General features: G+C 43.8%; 1 protein-coding gene across 1 annotated transcript in view; it reads right to left on the reverse strand.

Annotated features, from left to right (window-relative positions):
• The window catches only part of HTT (huntingtin), a 136,142-nt gene that overhangs the window by 106,287 nt on the left and 11,160 nt on the right, over nt 1–18,695 (reverse strand). Inside the window, exons 2-6 of the mRNA XM_065877465.1 lie at nt 16,870–16,953; nt 8,646–8,766; nt 4,167–4,226; nt 3,711–3,790; nt 1,907–2,045 (exon numbers count right to left, since the gene is read on the reverse strand). Coding sequence (XP_065733537.1) covers nt 1,907–2,045; nt 3,711–3,790; nt 4,167–4,226; nt 8,646–8,766; nt 16,870–16,953 — 484 coding nt within the window. The remainder of the gene's footprint in view (nt 1–1,906; nt 2,046–3,710; nt 3,791–4,166; nt 4,227–8,645; nt 8,767–16,869; nt 16,954–18,695) is intronic.

Below are 18,695 nucleotides of genomic sequence, written 5' to 3' on the forward strand. Positions count from 1 at the left end.
TTCTTTAGAGATATTGACTGGCCCAAGAGGAAAAGACTTACTGACACTGACATTTAAAGACTTACAGTGGAAAAGCAGGTTCACTACCCATTACCTGAGGAAGTCACCAGGGGACAAAGCTTGCCACACACTTGCTTCCAATAAGCTTTTTAGGGGCTTACTCAAATCTATGCGGACAACTGCTGACATAAAAGAGAAAGACAGGAAATAGAACAGAGGAAGTGTGAAGAAACACACAACATGGAGGTCAAAGGAAGTTGTCAAGAAACTATAATCAGTATCCTCAGAAAGATAAGACAGTGTATTCATGAAACAAGAAGAGGGTGCCAGAAAACATGACCATTCTGAACACGAGAAAGCTCTTAGAAATTAATACCACAGCAGGAACAAATTCCAGAGAAGAGTCTGAGGTGGACATCTCCTAGAAAAGTACAGAAAACAGACATGGAAAATAGAAACAAAAGAGTACAAATGCGCATCAGTCCAGGACCAACAGCTAACTAACAAATTTCAGAAAGACAGCACAGAGAAAATAAAGGGGGGAAATTGTCAGGGAAGTATAAGGACAACTCCCAGAACTGAAGGCTAGAGCGTTCCAAATTAAAAGGTCTATCAAGCACCCAGCACTGCCCCCTACACAAAACAGCAAAAACCTTCTAGAGAAGGACACATTCAGAGGCTAAGAGATCAGGTCATTCGACTTCTCGGATGCCCCGCTGGAGACTATGAGACAAAGGGGCAAAGCCTGTACATTCCTAAGGGAAGACGATTTCCACCCCAGAACTCTACGCCCAGCCAAGCGTGAGGGAGAAATCAAGGCATTTTCACTAATGCAGAATCTCAAACGATTTACTTGCCAGTCAGCCTTTCTCAGGAAGCCCCCTCTCCAGGAGTAAGCCTACAGAGACAAAGACATGGCAGGCAGGAATCAGGCATCGGACAGGGGAGCCGAGACATGACCGTGCGACAGACCTAAGGGGCACCCTGACCAGGCTGGAGCAGCAGCTGCAGAGCCCAGGACGACCCCAGTGGAGGAAACGGGTCCAGGAAACTACCCATCATGTGCACAGCTGAACTGAGACACACAGCGCTGGTGGGAGGTGTGAGAAGACGGAAATTGCCAAGGAATAATAAGCAAATGAAAAAGAGGCAATTACTGACTCCAGAAATACCAAGGAGTTATACACAGAAACATAACCACGGCACAGAACATAACTAGCTGTGACTATTTACTTAGGCATAATAATGTACACACTGAATACTGATATAACTGTAGTAAAAAGAGGGAAGAAGGGTTAGAGTTGAATTCATCTTTTCCATTGTAAAAAATAAAAAAATGCAAAACCAGCAGTATAAGCAAGTTATTTAGAAATGTGGAGGGAAATACCAAGAAAAACACTAACACAGGACTGACCCACTAAAAGGATGAAGTCAAGAATCTGTAATCCTCAGACCATGTGACAGGGTCATGATTTCTGGACATTATAGACAAAACACTAAAGAGGGTTTGAAGGTTGCTGGTTGGGGCAAAAACAAACAGGAAGTGGTTCCCAACGGCCGCGGGGCACTCGTACGCACAAGGCATCATCGGTGAGCTTTCTCCTGCCTGCAGTCCAGGGACAGTGGCCCTTCTTCAGCCAGGCTAAGCAGTCAATCTTATACCCCGAAACCAGTCTGCTCTGGCAAAATGCCTTTTGATTTTGCATCTATAAACCATCTCCCTATTCCTCTTTTCACCCCACAGTAAGAAAGCAGAAGTGGAAAGAAACTCTCAGTGTGCCTCCAAAGAGCTCAAAAAGGTTTTAATCTAAATTATGAAGCACAGCCTAACTCGAGAAGTACTCTCAAATGCCTGCCTGTGCAAAAGCCCAACTCCCACGCTTGTGACTCGAGGCAGCAATCATACCTTAATTTCATTGTCGTTTGCAAAATTGCCAAAAGAAGCCATAATCTTAGGGACAGCTGCAGCCAAGGTCTCCTGGACAGACTCCTCGGGTCTCTTGCTGGTGCGCGTCAGGCAAGGCAAAAGGTTTACCAAGTAAGGCCTGCACATGTGAGAGGGACACTAATTACTCTTCCAGGGCCTACCTTAATGAGAAACATAAGCGATTAGTTCAGCGTCTGTTAGGGAAAAACCAGTTTTTACGTGCAAAAGAGTCCTTCCTGGAAGGTAAACAAATCTCTGCTAGAAGACTAAAGGCAGATGAAGCCCAAATGCTGGGAGGCTCTCATCCTTCGTTTCTCCTCTAGTCACACACATGACTCTCAAAAGCTTGTTTTAAAAATTCTTTGCAATAAATTATAATAGTTATTAAAATAACCAGATTTTAAATGAGAAAATCACAGATAATATAAGAAAACACCATTTAAAAAATAAATTAAGAAATAAGAATAAAGCTTTCTTGAAAAGGGAGCATTACAAAATTTTTTCTAAGCATTGACCTGAATAAGGCCTTAGAGAGAAGCCTGGCCCTCTACAGAGAAGTAGCAAACCACGCAGGACTGGAGAGCAGCAGTCACAGGACAGATAAGCCGAAGCCACAGGACGAGCACCTGGTGGCGACGGCGGCATCCTCTAGTGGCAGAGACGGGCAGCAAGCAGATGTACCCCTGGGACTGTACAGGGAGGGAGGCGGGCCCTTCTAAGATGACCCAAGGGAAAACAAACCAGACATCAGAAGGAAGACATGCCCAACTTTTCAAAGAAGTCAGGCCAATGAGTCAACGGAGTGTCTGAGGTGACGGGGGCCACTGGGGGCCAGATCTCCCTGGGCCTTGGTAAGGAGTCTGGATTTATCTGAACAGCTCTGGGAAATGAGTAAAGAGTTTAAGTAAAGGAATGACATGACCCAATCATAGTTTTTTAAGGTCACTTTGGCTTCTATGTGGAGAACTGGGGATGTGTTGCTTCAGAAATATAACAAAGTTTTCAAAACAAGGAGAGTAAAAGAAAAAGGTTATATAAAAAGAAATTTCCTTAGTGACTGTATGTGTGCAATCACGTAAGACTCTTATTACAGTCAGGCTCAGTGGAACAGATCACTGTTTCATATTAAAAGAGGGGGTTTCTGCCACTCCACCAGTTCCTCGGGGACAGAGCCAAGGGCTCCATGGATGTCAGCACGTCTTGCCAGTGAAGGAGAGAAGGAAGGAGTTGAAAACTGTGGCCCTTCTTTTGTTTTTCAATCCATTAAGATACAACTGGTTCAATCAGTCAAAACTTTATTCACAGTTTAACACTCATATTTTTAACCCACATAATAGACAAAGGCATAGTTTTCTATAATCCCTAGAGTAAGCAACAATGAGGTAGTACTCAACCTTCAACCACCTGGCAAGTATCTTTTCAGCAAGTACCACGTGCAGACGCTGTTATCAGTGTTGGGCTGCAGCAGGGACCAGACAGGGATGCCCCCACTGTCCTGGGACGTACATCTCCTACAGCTCTCGGGGGAGGGTGGGATAGAAAACGAACAAGCACGCTGATGAAGTGTGCGACAGTATTCCTGAGAGCCGTTAAGTTTTACGCAGGAAAAGGATCAGGACAACCTGTACTGCAGCTGGAGAGGCAGAGGTGGGCAGCTTCAGACAGAGTGGACAGGGAAGACCTTTAGAGAAATGACATTTGAGCCAAGATGGCAAGAATCCACCGCAGCTGGCCCCCCACCCAAAATAATAATAATAGTAATAACCCAGAGTGTCCACTTTACCTGCATTTCTGAGGCCGAACGAGGTGAGCCAGCTCGGCAAACCTCCACAGGGCAGCGCGCAGGCTCCGAGGAGCGCCGTTCTGAGGGATTTAAGAAGCAGCGTGTTACATTTAAGAGTCGCAGACACGAGTCACCAAGAGGACTTCAAATAAACAAAAGCATTTTTTCATTGCTAATTTCTATTTTTAGAGAAAAGGCCATTTAAATGTGTAACTACTTTTGAAATGTTATGGTCTAATGGGATGCAATTTAAAGATATTTTTTAAAACTACCATCTTAGTTCCCATCCCATCTAATAAATAATGAGGAGCAACCTTTTGAAGAAAAGTAAAACAATAAAGTCTACTTTACCAAACAGCATTTATTTCCTTATCAAATAAGAGATAAAATGTCACATACACTGCTCAATGCAGTGAATCAGCAGCCCTTTTTCAATGATGGAAAACAAAAGCCTACCTTCTTAATTTCCTTATAGAGTTCCAACTGTAACCTCGGAAGATTAGAATCCATCAAAGCCTACAACAAAATACAAGAGATTTGTTCACGGAAGACACATTCTACTAGCAATTCTAAAGAAAGCTAAAAGGCAGCTAAAATTTCAATGTGGGGGCAAAGTAGAATATAATAGCAACTAAACTAAGAACCTATTCTTTAAGAAAGAAGCATATGTATGCAGGAAGTTACCAAACAGACTAGATACAGGTCATTCACTTTAATTTTAAAAATGGAAGGAAAAAATTTAACTTTCATTACAATCAAATACCACACAGTATCAAAATTAAATGGTAGCTAGTTCAAACTCATTCTAAAGCTCTTACATTCAATTAAAGCATATTCTGTTGGACGATCCAACATTAGCAATGCCCTGGAGTCTGCAGGGCCAGCAGGGCGGTGGGTGGACATCCCAGATCAGAGCCCCTAGCTCTGGCGTGGGAATACTCCTCTCCACGCAGAAGCCCAAGTCCTTTCCAAAGGTCTGGTCCACCAGTGATGCACGGGTGCTCCCCAGGGAGCAGCAACGCTCCGAACCTGCTGGAACCATAGGCTCCTCAGAGCCATTTCTTGACCCTTCTGCTCACTTATGGGCCAAACCAAAAAATGGCCACACAGCCAATTTCAACCCAGTAAGAATGGTTGATGGCAACCACCGCCAGTGACACAAAGTCCACGTTGGAGGCGGCTTCTCAAGACAGAAAGGAGAGACTTCTGTGCCCTGCTCTCAGCCATGGGAACCCTCTCTTCCAAAACAGTATTGCCAATGTCTCGTCCACAAGAAGAGCAGAAAGACGTAACCAAGCCTCCATAGGAAATCCCTCCTCCTTTCCTAAGATGTACAGCATGTGATGTCTATAAACCAAGCTGGTCTTAGTAAAACTCACGGAGGTTCAGCAAGCTTGAGAATCAAACCAGGGTCACTTTCTGGGAGGTTCCAAATAATGCCTCAGAAATTTTAAAATCCTAATTCTGCTGTTTCAGTGTGTACTGAAATTCCTTAAATGAGCACACCAAAATGGACAAACATATGTTAAAGCACTACTTTGCCAATAAAACCAGAAGGCATATCAAAGTTCTGTTTTACTTTATAAATGTTTTATAAACTGAGATCAAACCTATTTTATTACAGGAGGAACGTAAACCCCAAGCCCCTGGAACAGCACTGAACGGGCCCTCACAGTCATGGGTGACGGGAAGGTGCCATCTGACCCCTCCCGGCTCCTGACCCCACCTTCACACTGAGGCGAACACACACAGCAGCCAAGTCCAGCCTATCCCGGCCCCCTGTGCCTCACAGGCCGCCCTGGTTCAAGGCCCCCATCGCTCCTCCCCGGGTTACTCAGCCTCTCGCAGGGATTCTGGGTGCACAGTCTTTCTCCACTCCAAGGTAGGCTACACGGCGTCCCCAGGCTACTCTTTCTAAATAAAGCACTCCTCTGACCAGGTTAAAGATCTTCCCGAGCTCTTCCTCTTCATCCTCTACCAAATGAAGTACAAACCCCTTGAATGGATCCTCAACACCTCCCATTCTCTGCTAGCACACACGTTCACCCTCCTAGGTGGGTCTGCAGGGGTTAAGAAGGTCCTGATCTCCTCACTCACCTAACAGCCACCACCTCCAGGAAGCCTCCTCTGCCTCGCCAGACAGAAGTCACATCCACTTCCTGACCGCCACGATGAGTTGCCAGCATGTCTCGGAACTTACACCACGCATTAAGCCATTCCTGCACAAAGCTGCTTCCCCTTCCCCAAGACTGTGAATTATCTGGGGGGCCTGCTGTCCGCTGAAGCACATCCCCAGTGCATTTGCTACACAAGTGAAGAGCAGAGCACGCCCCATTTTCTTGGGTCCTCATCCTAAGCAGATAATGATACTCTGAAAAACAGAAGGCACAAGTCCAGGACCTGACTCCTAAGCGACCATCCATGTGTTCCTCTCTACCCCTGACACCCGGGCCTAACGCCATCCAAGTTCTCCCGAGCCTGTCCTTCCTCTGCCACCGTGAGAGCACATCAGCCAGACCCTGACCCCACCCCCAGCCTGCTGGCCTTGAAGACCTGTGCATCTGAGGAAGCAGACATCAGAGCACAGCCAAAGCCCAGGATGTCCGACTTTAAGCAGAAAGAAGAGGTTCTGAGAGACTGACCTCGTCTTACGCTCAGGGGCACAACATGAGAAGTTGGAACCTCTGCACTGGGAGGCCAGAAACAAGGCAGAGGAAATAGGAAGGCAGTAGGGAGGTGGCCAGGAAGAGAAGCCAGCACCTAGAGCTCTGACCAGGCCATGGCCCAAGCCCCCAAACACACACACCAGGCTAGCTGGACGGCAGTTACAGAAGCAGGTCTCTCTCTGCAGCATGTGCCTCCATGTAAAATGACCACCTTCTTTGTTTGTTTGGGGCCATATTGTCCTCTCTCCCCTCCTCACCTCTTCTTGTCATGACCAAGGCAACCTGTGGTGACTTCTTTAGGTTTCCTGATTCTAAGGATCAGAGTTCAAGAACTGAAATATCAGAAAAAGCCTAGCCTGGTCCTGCCAGTGGGAATTAAAAACAGCAGCAAGGATGTTGAGGCCTAGAGAAAAGCAAGTGTAAGTGAAAAAGTCCACCTCCAAACGTGCTGTGGACCCATCACACCTGAGTGGTACCCACACACTGCCGGGCAGAGAACAAGGTCAAATGGCCGTGGCCACTGCAACACTGCGGGGGCGGGGGGATGGGGGGGGGGGGGGCGCGTGGAGACGTGAAATGCAGGTGGAGGGAGAAGACCAGGCAACTCCCAATGGAGAAGCCAGAATCTTGTGTCTGCAGGGAAGCTGGCACCCGAGCACAGACAGCATGGCCCACAGATCCACACGCCAGAAAGCGGGGAGCAGTGGGGCTCTGGCGTGCCCCTCAGCCTCTCTGGCTAAGGAAGCAGGAATCTCACTGTAAGTGCACCCCTTACCACTCCGAGGCCCAGCAAGAGGCAGGATAACGCTAACCCCTCACACACGTCACTGCACTTGATCCTCACACTCACGCACACCACAAAACCGTGTCCAATTCCCTCTATGGTTAAGGAGACAGGCTCGCAGAATGAAGTACAGCTCCCGAAGCTGCTCAGCGAGTGGGCAGCAGGGGCCAGATTCAAGCGCAGGCCTCCTTCACTCCAGAACCTCCCTGTGCCCCACCTCCTTAAGGCAGGAGTAAAGGGTGACTGTCTTTCCGAGGAAGCTGGACCCATGACAGAAAAATGAAGGACAATTTCTTGGCCAATGTAAAGTGTGACCACTCTCCAGAGAAAGCCCTTGGGGAGACTCCAAAGAACAGTTTTGGTTTTCAAGATCCTAATAAGGAGGGAAATATTCAACTAGCCTATGTTAGGCTGGAGTTCTTGGCTCATCTGGCCAAGTAAGTATTACTAGGAAGAGAGCCTTCAAGGAAAATGAAAAGATGTGGCCTTATCTAAATTCCATGGGTGGAACTCCAAACAGTAAGGGAAAAATCAGGAAAAACTGGGAAGATCCAATAAGCAGGGCTTCCCTGCAGAGAAGGGAACAAGATACATTTTCTCCTTAACCATTATCAAGAAATCGTTTTTGGAGAAAGCATCAAGAACTATGCCAGTGAACCTTCCTCAGCACCGGTTAGCCTATGGTGGGAACAATATATAAGCTTAGACACAAAATTCAAAAGGCTCATTCACACACTCAAAGGTGACCTGGAAGAAGGTGCCCAGGGTGGTCGAGGATACAAACTAGGAGAATGGCAGAATGAGAAAAACAAGGATTGTTTTCCAACACCGTAAGAATTATGGAAGAAAGACTTTATCTTCAATGGCAGCAGAAAACAAAAAAAGGGAAAAGTGGATCAAAGCTACAGTGGTCTTGGGTACTAACTCTGCACCGGGAAGCAGTAAGCGAAGAGGACAGGTGTCCCCCGCCCACTCCTTACCTCACCTACCACCCAGGTAGCTCTGGCTTTCTGGCTTCATCAACCTTTTCTGGGAACTCCTGTCTCTCCAGTCACGTCACACTAACTCCAGCACAGCTACCAGAGAAGGCACGTCTTTACCTGCAAACAGTACTGCCTGACCCAGGTCTTAGGAGACGAAGACACCAAAAGCGGATCCCACTCCCTGTCCCCCTGCCTTTCAAGGCCTCACGGTTTCTCAACAAAGTGATGCTTTCCCCAAGAGCACCCGGTGGCCCCCATCAGCGCCCACCCCTGACCTATGCCCTGCGCAGGCACGAGGGTAAACCCACTCCCTCTGATGGGGCAGGTGCAGCCGGCACGCTCCAAACCAGCGTGGAGAGCCTCCAAACCACACACCATAAATGGAAACAGTGCAGACGTCCTAAGGGACTTTGCTACTCAAAACAAAAGGACCCTAAGTCGTGGTTTCTTCCCTTAGCTACAACGGTCACAGCTCGTAGAACACCGTCCACAGGGCTCTTACTTTTATGACTTTGTTGAGGCACTCGTCAGCCACCATCCTGACATCTGACTCTGCGTCATCACTGCACAGCAGAAAAAGTTCCATAGCAATGCCCAGAAGTTTCTGAAATTCTGGAGAATTTCTAAGTAAAAAAAGAAGAGAGACTGTCACGGCCAAAAGGAACCTCAGAAGACATGACGACGAAACATAGTGCAGTTTCTGGTATCCTATGTGGGATTCTGGAACAGAAAATGGACATTACATAAAAATTAAGGCTAACAGTATACCAGTATTGAGTCATTAATTGTGAAAATTGCACCACAGTAATGTAAGATGCTAATAATTTGGGTAACTGCATGTGGAGTTTATGGGAACACTCTATATTATCTTTGTAATTGTTCTGTAAATCTAAAACTATTCTAAAATTTAAGAATTACTTATAAATAGAAGTGTACTTGCAAGACAATCTTATTTTGTTTGAGTTTTAGACAAAAAATCCTAAAAAGACACTGTCTTTGTATGTACTTTAACTCAATTAAAAAAAAGAAAAAAAGACACGGCTTCAGATACTTAAATCTCAGATAGCCATCTGCCCTCTGCCAACAAGTTACTTCTACTCTTACAATATTCTCAGAACCTAGAACATCAATATACCAATATAACTCCTTTACTCCTTTTCCAACTGCTTTCAATATGTTCCAAACTCAACATAATCATGGTCAGGCTGTGTTTTTGTGGCTCCATCAGTCTCAAGAACTGGAATCTAGGCGATGCTTGTAAATGATTTTTAAAAGTTTCAACTGAGAGAGCCTGTCAGGCAGTTGTGATCCAATTGGCTAAACACAGCCAAGAGAGAAAGACCCATGGCCATGTGCATGAAACTGACTTCACAGCACAGTGAGGGATGGGCCAGCAGTAATACAGCCCCTGGACAAAGCTGCTATTCTTGAAACATCTCAGTCTAGATTCCTCTGAAATAAAGGGCCTCCTCCCCACTCTCTCTCTACCTCACAATTCCTACCAAGAGTCAGAAGAGCCAGGAGCCTAAGAGAAAGCAAAGAACCACATTAGCAGTGATCAACAAACAAGTACGAGCAAGAAAAAAAATGTGCCCCTCAGCAATATTTCAGACCTCATCTCTGTGGAATATTCCTGTGAATAAAGAGGAAAGGTCCCTGGGATGCTGCCACAGCATCCAGGCGCTGCTCAAAGTGGTGCTACGGAAATACAATGTGAGCTACAAGTGCAATTTTGTACTTCCTAATAGACACAAAAATAAAGAGAAACAGGTAAAATTAATCTTAATAATATATTTCATTTAACCCAATATATCCAAAACATTATTTTAACACGTAATCAATACGAAAAAATTACTGGGATATATAACAATCTTTTTTACAGCACATCCCAATTCAAACACAAAATTTTCATCAGAAGTATTTTATTTGTATAGAGACTCCATAAAATTCACAGTTGAAAAAGTAGGTTTACTTAAATAAAACCTGGAGATCTAATGCACAGCTTAGTGATTATAGTCAACAATACTGTATTTTAAACTTCAAAGTTACTAAGAGACTAGATCTTAACTGTTCTCAACACAAAAAAAGGAATGATAATGATGTGACATGATAAAGGTGTTAGCTAACACTACGGCCGTCATAGTGCATTATACAAATGTATCAAACCAACACGTGCACCTCAAACTCAGTGTCATATGCCAATTATATCTCAATTTTTAAAAAAGAAAAAAGTAGGTTTATATACCATTTCTAACCATGCTTAAAAGGTCTCCAATAACTAATCAAATATTGATTTTTAGATTTTAATTTAATAAAATAGATATAGGGCTAATTAGGTTATCTATTTCTCTTTGAGAAAGCTTTAGAAGTTCATCTTTCAAGAAACTGTCCATTTCATCTAAGTTACTGAAGTTCATAATATTCCTTTACTATCCTTTTAATATTGATACAACCTATATCGATAGTTTGAAGGGGCTAGAGGCGCCGACCCTCCACAAAGTCAAAAACCCAAGTATAAATTATCTGCAGGTTGGAAACCACAGATTCAACCAACCGCGCGTTGTGTAGTACTGCAGCATTTTTTGAAAAAAATCTGCATATAAGTGGACCCATGCAGTTCAAAACCATGTAGTTCCAAGGTCAACTGCATTTCCATTTCTGCTCTTGCACCCTTTGTGCTATGGCTGTCATATATTTCACTCCTGCGTGTAAACCCCAAAATACATCGTTATTATTTTTGCTGTAATCAATCAAGTATATTTTTGAAAGATTAAAAGTAAGAGGGAAAGTCTTATATATACCCACTATAGTTACCATTTCCATTGCTCTCCAATCCTTTATGTAGATCCAGACTTCTATCTGGTACCATCTTCCTTCTACCTGAAACACTTTCTTTAGTATTTCTTATAGTAGTTGCCTGCTGGACATAGATGATTCCAGCTTTTGCAAGTCTTTCACCTTTGTCTTTGAGAAAGAAGTTTCTACAGGGTATAGAATTCTAGGGTTTTTTCCATTTCAGTACTTCACAGATGATGTTGCACGGACTTCTGGCACTTTTTTTTTCCAGTGAGAAATCCACTGTCACTCTTACCTTGGTTCACTTTAGGTCTTTTTCATGTCTTATCTCTACTTAACATATTCAATCTTGTCTCCAGCTTCTTGAACTAGAAGAACAGTTGCAGTTACTGTTTTTTTTTTTTTTTTTTTTTTTTTTTTTTTTTTTTTTTTTGTGGTACGCGGGCCTCTCACTGTTGCGGCCTCTCCCGTTGCGGAGCACAGGCTCCGGACGCGCAGGCCCAGCGGCCATGGGTCACAGGCCCAGCCGCTCCGCGGCATGTGGGATCCTCCCGGACCGGGGCACGAACCCGCGTCCCCTGCATCGGCAGGCGGTCTCTCAACCACTGTGCCACCAGGGAAGCCCTGCAGTTACTGTTTTAACGTTTCTGTGTACAAATTTTACCACCTGTGCAATTTCAGGGTCAGCTTCAATTGATTTTTTCCACTGTCAATCATGCTTTCCTGCTTCTTTGCATTCCTCATAATTTCTGACCAGATGCCAAACCTTGTAACTTTTACCTTGTTGGGTGTTATATACTTTTGAATTCCGATAAATATTCTTGAACTTTGCTCTGGAATGCAATTAAGTTACTTTGAAAGAGTATGATCACCTTGGGTTTTGCTTTTAAGCTTTACTAGGCAGGACTGGAATGACATCTTAGCCTAGGGCTAAGTGAGCCCTGTTGCGAAGGCAAACCCTTCTGAGTAGCCCACCCAACGCCCCAGGAAGGATGGGGTTTTCCACTCTGGCTGGGGGGACCAGGAGCTCTTCCTGTACCTGTCTGAGTTTAGCACCTGTTCCCTCCAATCCCCTCAGGTGGTTCCACCCCCAGCCCCAGGGCACTGAGGGACCCCTGCAGGTCTTGCTGATGGCTCTGCGCAGCTCCCCCTCTCTGGTATTCTCCCCAATGGGCCCCAGCCACCCTGCCTCCTGAGGCCATCAGCTCTGTCTCCCCATCTCAGCAGCTACTGGGCTCTGCCTGGGTTTCCCCTCCTCACATCCTGGCTGGGAAACTCCCTCCAGGCAGTAACCTGGGGAAGTCATAATGCTCATCGCAGTAGTTTTCCATTTTTCCAGAACTGCCTGATGCCCGGTGCCTTGAAAACCATTGTTACATATATTTTATCCACTATCAATTGCTTTAGGCAGGAAGGTAGATCCTGTCCTTGTCACTCAGCCAGAAGCAAAAATCTTTCATGATTTTTTAAATTTAGTTTTTAACATATTACTAATATCTTTTCTGGTCACAAATATAAATATCTATAAATCACCTTTTATAAAGTTAGCTAATATTCCTTTCTATAAATGTATCTTAATTCTTCAATTCTGTGGGTCAGTCATTACGATTATTTTTAATTTTCTAATGGGATGAATAGCACTGCACATCATCGTACACTTTCCTCAGGATGAACTCCTGAGGTGAAACAGTTAAGTCAAACAGGTAGTGTTTGCCAAACTGCCTTTTAAAAAAGCTGTATCACCTCTGAAAAACCCCTGAATATTTTTTAGTGTTTGGCACTCTGACAGGTGAAACTGTTCTTATTCGTGTTTTAGTCTCATCCCACTGACCACCAGGGAGTGTGAGCATCGCCTCCACAGGAAGCACAAAGTAAGTGTCAGCCATATGCTCACAGGCCCCACCTCATGTCTTCTTTTCCAAAAGGCCTATTCATAGCCTTTGCCTATTTTCCTATTAGGATGATAGTCTTTTTCTTCATGATTTATAATTGCTCTTTATAGAAGCTATTAAACCTTTGATATATATGCTGTCAATACTTTCCCCAAGTTGCATTTATGTAATTTCCAGTTTAAAGTGGATTTTGACATACTGAACTATATTCCAGATAAAACATTTTTTTCCTTTATATTGCTAGCATTCCACAGCCTGGGATTCAATGTTCTTTTTATAGTAATGATTTCACTTTTTTGTGTTTAGGTAATTAATCTGGCATTTATGTTTGTTTGCAATATGAAGAAGAAACATAATACCCCCCTTAAATAGTCAAGTGGTTCATCATTTCCATACTAAAACAAGATGCTATATTTATCATAAATTCATACACACAGATACACACATACACTTTCCCACTTTCTATTCTATACTTTCTTTAATGTCTAACAGCTATTTTAATTTCATGTACACCAGGTATCACCATATTACTGATGGTTTCAGATTTTCTTTGCAACAGTGATGTATTTATTCTTGCAGATGAACAAGTTCAAAAACATCTCTACTAGAATTTTGATCAAGATCATTTTAAATTTATGGATTAATTTAGAGAAAATTTAACTGTATGATAAAGAAATCTTCCCATGTAGAAAGGCAAGTAGTAATCTGTACCTTTCAGGAAAGTCAACAGCCGTCCTTATGTAGTTTCTGCACGTCTCTTGTCAATTCCTTGAAATTTAATATGTTGGTGCTACTATGAATTGGATCTTGAACCATTACATTTTCTAACTGATTTATGCTAATATTGGGGAAATCTATAGATTCCTGTATACTTATTTTTACCCAACCACTTTATCAAGGTACACTTGCTTAGATGAGGGTTCCTAAGTATTCCCAAGAGGATACGTGTAAAAAACAAATCCCCACACTCCACCTGAACAGAAAATGTAAGTGTGCTGGGGAAAGAGGGCAGTGAGGTATCTTCGTTACTATATTTTTTACAAATCTTCCGGATGATTTTGATGTTCATGTGTATTTAGGAACCAGTAGGACAGACCACCAACTTGAGAGCTTAGGTAGACTAAGAGTCACAATACACAATGAAGACTTCAGAAGCTGCCACGGAAAAACCCCACTGGAGAGGAGGTCAGTGTATCACAGAAGCTGTAAGAACGTACCAGAGGTTAATCACACTCAGGAGAGATAACAGGAAATACCAGCCACCAAGAAGATTTCATAAATCATTACACGCGTATAAAACATCCACTTCAGCTCTACACCACAAAATTCCTAAAAAGTATGGAGAGTATCTTAAAACAAACTTGTTCTTTGATCTGACGGGACCAGCAACAACCTCTCTGGGTCCAAAAAGTATCCTATTCATATGCTGGTGTGTAGAACAGGCAGTATAATGACTGCGAGCATTACTCCATAAACACGTAACAGACATACGAACGTAGAAACTATTACCAGCCACTACTGTGACTTAAGACGGCAAACTGAACCACAAATCAGTCTTAACATATCTCAACATACTTTACTACCAATGTGTGAATCTAAGCCAACATCCCATCAATTCCATTGGGAACTGTCAAGAAACAAACTAAGTACAATGCATGAAGCACTAAGACTGGAAGAGATCTATTTCCTGGGTTCACAAGCTTTCAAAGTGAGGTGTTACTCCCTGAGACCCGGATGCTGGGGGTCAGGTGAGCACAGCAGTGCTACAGCAGCAGCAGGCACCAGGGGCCTGTCGGGCATTTGCCGTCATTTCATACAAAACTAATGACAGTTTGTAGGACAATGTGCATCACGACGGGATGTATTTCTGGCTCTCAGTAGCTAAAGAACACATCTATGTAGCTCTCAACAGTGTTTCACGGGTGTCGCTTCACCCCACAAGAACGCTTATAAATTGGGTTTACATTTCATAGATGAGGCAACAGTGGCTCCAAGAAGTTACACTCATCTAAAACCACCTGGCTTATAAAGAGTGGAAATAGAATTCAAGCTTTTTTCCCCCTCCTTTTATCTTAGTATTGTTTTCTAAGCTATGCTAACAATAGCATGCTAACTTAGAATTTTTATATTTTTATTTTCAGCACATATTCTCATTTGTCACTTCATTTCTTCCCACAATATTTCTACAAATTAGATAGAAACAGAAATCATCCACTGTCCTTCACAAACTGAATGAGTTCAACTAAAATGAAATACGCTATTGTGAAACTGCTTTGAAAGTAGGAAATACAAAAGCAAGGTGCCACTAAAATTAAATGAATCACCAAGTTTCTGTCAGTACTAAAATCAAGATTATTATTCTCAGAGCTTTTTCTAACAGATTATAAAGAGCTCTTTCCAACAGGAGAATAACATGAATGATTTATTCCAAAGGAAAGAAAAGCCAAGAGAGAAGTACTTCACACATGCCCATGTGGGTAACAGAATTCTGAAATCATAAGTAAATCTTGTTTCCTACTCAGCCATTAGAAACAGGCTTAAAATATTTACCATCCACAGCTACTATGAACAATGGTCAGAAAAACCGAGAGTCCAAAGTAAAGAGAATGAGGAGAATTAGCAACGAAGCTACACAGAAGGTGGTGCTAGTTCAGCACAGAGGCACAATCGAGCCAGGGAAGCGGACCTCCAGTCAACGCCCGTGATCCCACTGGTCCCAGAGCCTTAATGAGCAGGCAGCAGCCACGGGGGGAGCACGTGCACTCCCACAGTGTCGGACGAAGGCAAAGTGCTGAAGGAAAGCAAACAAAAGACCACAAGAGTGCATTTATGTCAAACCTAATCTCCCAATTCATCCCACCCCTCACCCGTGTCCACACGTCCGTCGTCTACATCTGCATCTCTATTCCTGCTCTGCAAGTAGGTTCATCTGTGCCATTTTTCTAGATTCCACATATATGCATTAATATACGATATTTGTTTTTCTCTTTCTGACTTACTTCACTCTGTATGACAGACTCTAGGTCCATCCACATCTCTACAAATGACCCAATTTCCTTCCTTTTTATGGCTGAGTAATATTCCATCATATATATATACACCACATCTTCTTTATCCATTCATCTGCCGATGGACATTTAGGCCGTCTCCATGTCCTGGCTATCGTAGATAGTGCTGCAATGAACATAGGGGTACCATGTGTAAAACACATAGCTAGTGGTGGGGCTTCCCTGGTGGGGCAGTGGTTAAGAATCCACCTGCCAATGCAGGGGACACAGGTTCGATCGCTGGTCCAGAGATCCCACATGCCACGGAGCAACTAAGCCCGTGCGCCACAACTACTGAGCCTGCGCTCTAGAGCCCGTGAGCCACAACTACTGAAGCCCACGCACCCTAGAGCCCGTGCTCTGCAACAAGAGAAGCCACCTCAATGAGAAGCCCGTGCATCGCAACGAAGAGTAGCCCCCGCTCGCCACAGCTAGAGAAAGCCCATGAGCAGCAACGAAGACCCAATGCAGCCAAAATAAATAAATAAATAAATTTATTTTTTAAAAAAATAGATAGCTAATGGGAACATGCTATAAAGCACAGGGAGCTCAGCTCAGTGCTCTGTGATGACCTAAATGGGTGGGATGGGGGTGGGGAGGGAGGTCCGAGAGGGAGGGGATATATGTATACATATAGCTGATTCACTTCATTGTACAGCAGGAACTAACACAACATTATAAAGCAATTATACTCCAATTAAAACAAAAAAAGACCACTATAATTGGACAGGCTCTTGTTGTTCCAAATACTGCAATAAGTAAAATGTAAACATGTTCAATTATCATAATGGTTACAATGATACTATGTAAGATTATGGAAACATTACTCATTACAGTGTCTGGACATCTCCCACATATGTAGCCAGAAGTATGGGGAATGGGGTCCTGTAAAGGTTTTAAAACAATTGGGGAGACAAAGAATATTCTAGCCCATTAAGAATGAAAATATAGAAATTTTTAATTTTCACTAGGAAGTTCAAAGTGCAGTTACCTGAGAGACTGTGCCACTATGTTTTCACATATCGTCAGACAATGATTCACACGGTCTTTCTTGGTGGCTGAGAGTTCTTTCTTTCTAAAACGAAAAGAAAAGAGTAAAGGAAGTTTGCATGTGTTGTGTTATCCGCTCCATCTATTTCTACAAGGCATTCATTCATTCAATAGTGCTTCTTGGCTCCTAGAAGTAAACCACCCATTCCTGCTGGGGGCAGGGTGGCTCTGAGGTCAGGGAAGAGGGGATGAGCCTAACCCAGGGTTCCCTACAGGACAGGGCTCCATAGAAAAGTCAAGGGGTGCTACTAACGCACCTGCTTGCTCTACTTTAGAGAGAAGGAGAAACTGCAGAGCAAACAGCGCTCACCCAAGATCACATGGATGGACCGAGTATGCAATTCAATGAAACACAAGGATGTCAATATAATACTCTACATACCAAGCTGCTGCCACTTCTCAAAGTCTTATTTACTGACTACAGTCAGCATACCACACAGACCTCACACTCTTAGGTGTAAAATAACGTTCAGACAAGGGCTAACTGCTTCTATATCCCCAAACGGCTAGAAACAAGCCCCCTGCCCAGATACTTTCTCAAAACCTCCTACTAAGACTTCTCAGCCCAAAAAAAGGAGATAAACAGCCTGGTCAAGAAGATCAGATAAAAGGTGCTTGCTTCCCACCCAAACCTATGACTTGAGATGTCTCTGAGGTAGGCACCACAGAAATAAGGTAGAGGTCAATCCAAAGAGGAAGCCAAAAAATAAATCAGGCTTGATAACTACATCCAAAAAGAATCTGAGTGTTAGCAGGTCACCAGTACATGGTACTAACTAGAAACACCTAAACCAGAAGACTACTAAGTTTTGGAGGTAATTCTAGTACCAAAGAAATTTTAAAACTAACCAACAAACACCTCTGTTTAATCCCTAATGCAACCTCAGTTTCCAGCAAGTACAGCTGAAGGAACAGGCTCTTACAATTATGCAAATCCACAAAAGACACACCCTCCAAAAGGCACTACAGATGTGGCCAGGGAAGAAAATGGACAAGGAAGAGCCCCCAAAGGGGAAAGTCAGGGTCCAAAATGAAGGACAGACAGAGCCTGAACGAGAAGACAAGCCCAAGGCATGCGGAGAGGGGCTTCCCGATGACTGGTCAGTAAGAGTCCATCACCACATGGACTGGTGACGTGTGTCTCCCACTGGTCTCTTTCCTAAAAGAGACCCTTACTGATAAGCTATGTCGCAGAGTGCTAGTCACCCACCAAAACGCCATGCTTCCCTTCTCAGACACACGCCTCCTGGTGAGAAGCTCCACAGCCCAGCTTCCCTGCAGTTGGGGATAGACAGGTGACTTAGTTCTCACAGATGAAATGGGAACAGAAGTAGTAGGTGGAGCTTCTGCCTTGCTGGCTCGCCCTGGGCATCCCCCTTTTAGTTCCCTCCGACTGGAACAAACATTCCTAACACCCAGTTTTTGATTATACAGATAAAGACAACAAGAAGGCTGCAGAGCAACAGGATGGAAGGAGCCTGAGTCCCAAGTGACCACAGGAGGCAGAGGCCCCTCACCACCCACCCTCATGAGTCACTCACTTCAAAAACACTGTGATGGAAACAACCCAAATGTCCCAGTGGATGGATAAATGACACAGCCAAATGACGGAACACTGCTTGGCAGTAAAAAGCAGCAAACCACTGATTCACACAAGGATGAATCTCAATGTATCAGCTTCAAGATACATAAGGATAATTCCATTTATGCCACGTTCTGGAAGACACAAAACCAGGGAAACATAAGGTGATCAGTAATTTCCAGGGG

This window comes from Phocoena phocoena, chromosome 5 (assembly GCF_963924675.1).
Source record: "Phocoena phocoena chromosome 5, mPhoPho1.1, whole genome shotgun sequence".
Classification (NCBI taxonomy): Eukaryota; Metazoa; Chordata; class Mammalia; order Artiodactyla; family Phocoenidae; genus Phocoena; species Phocoena phocoena.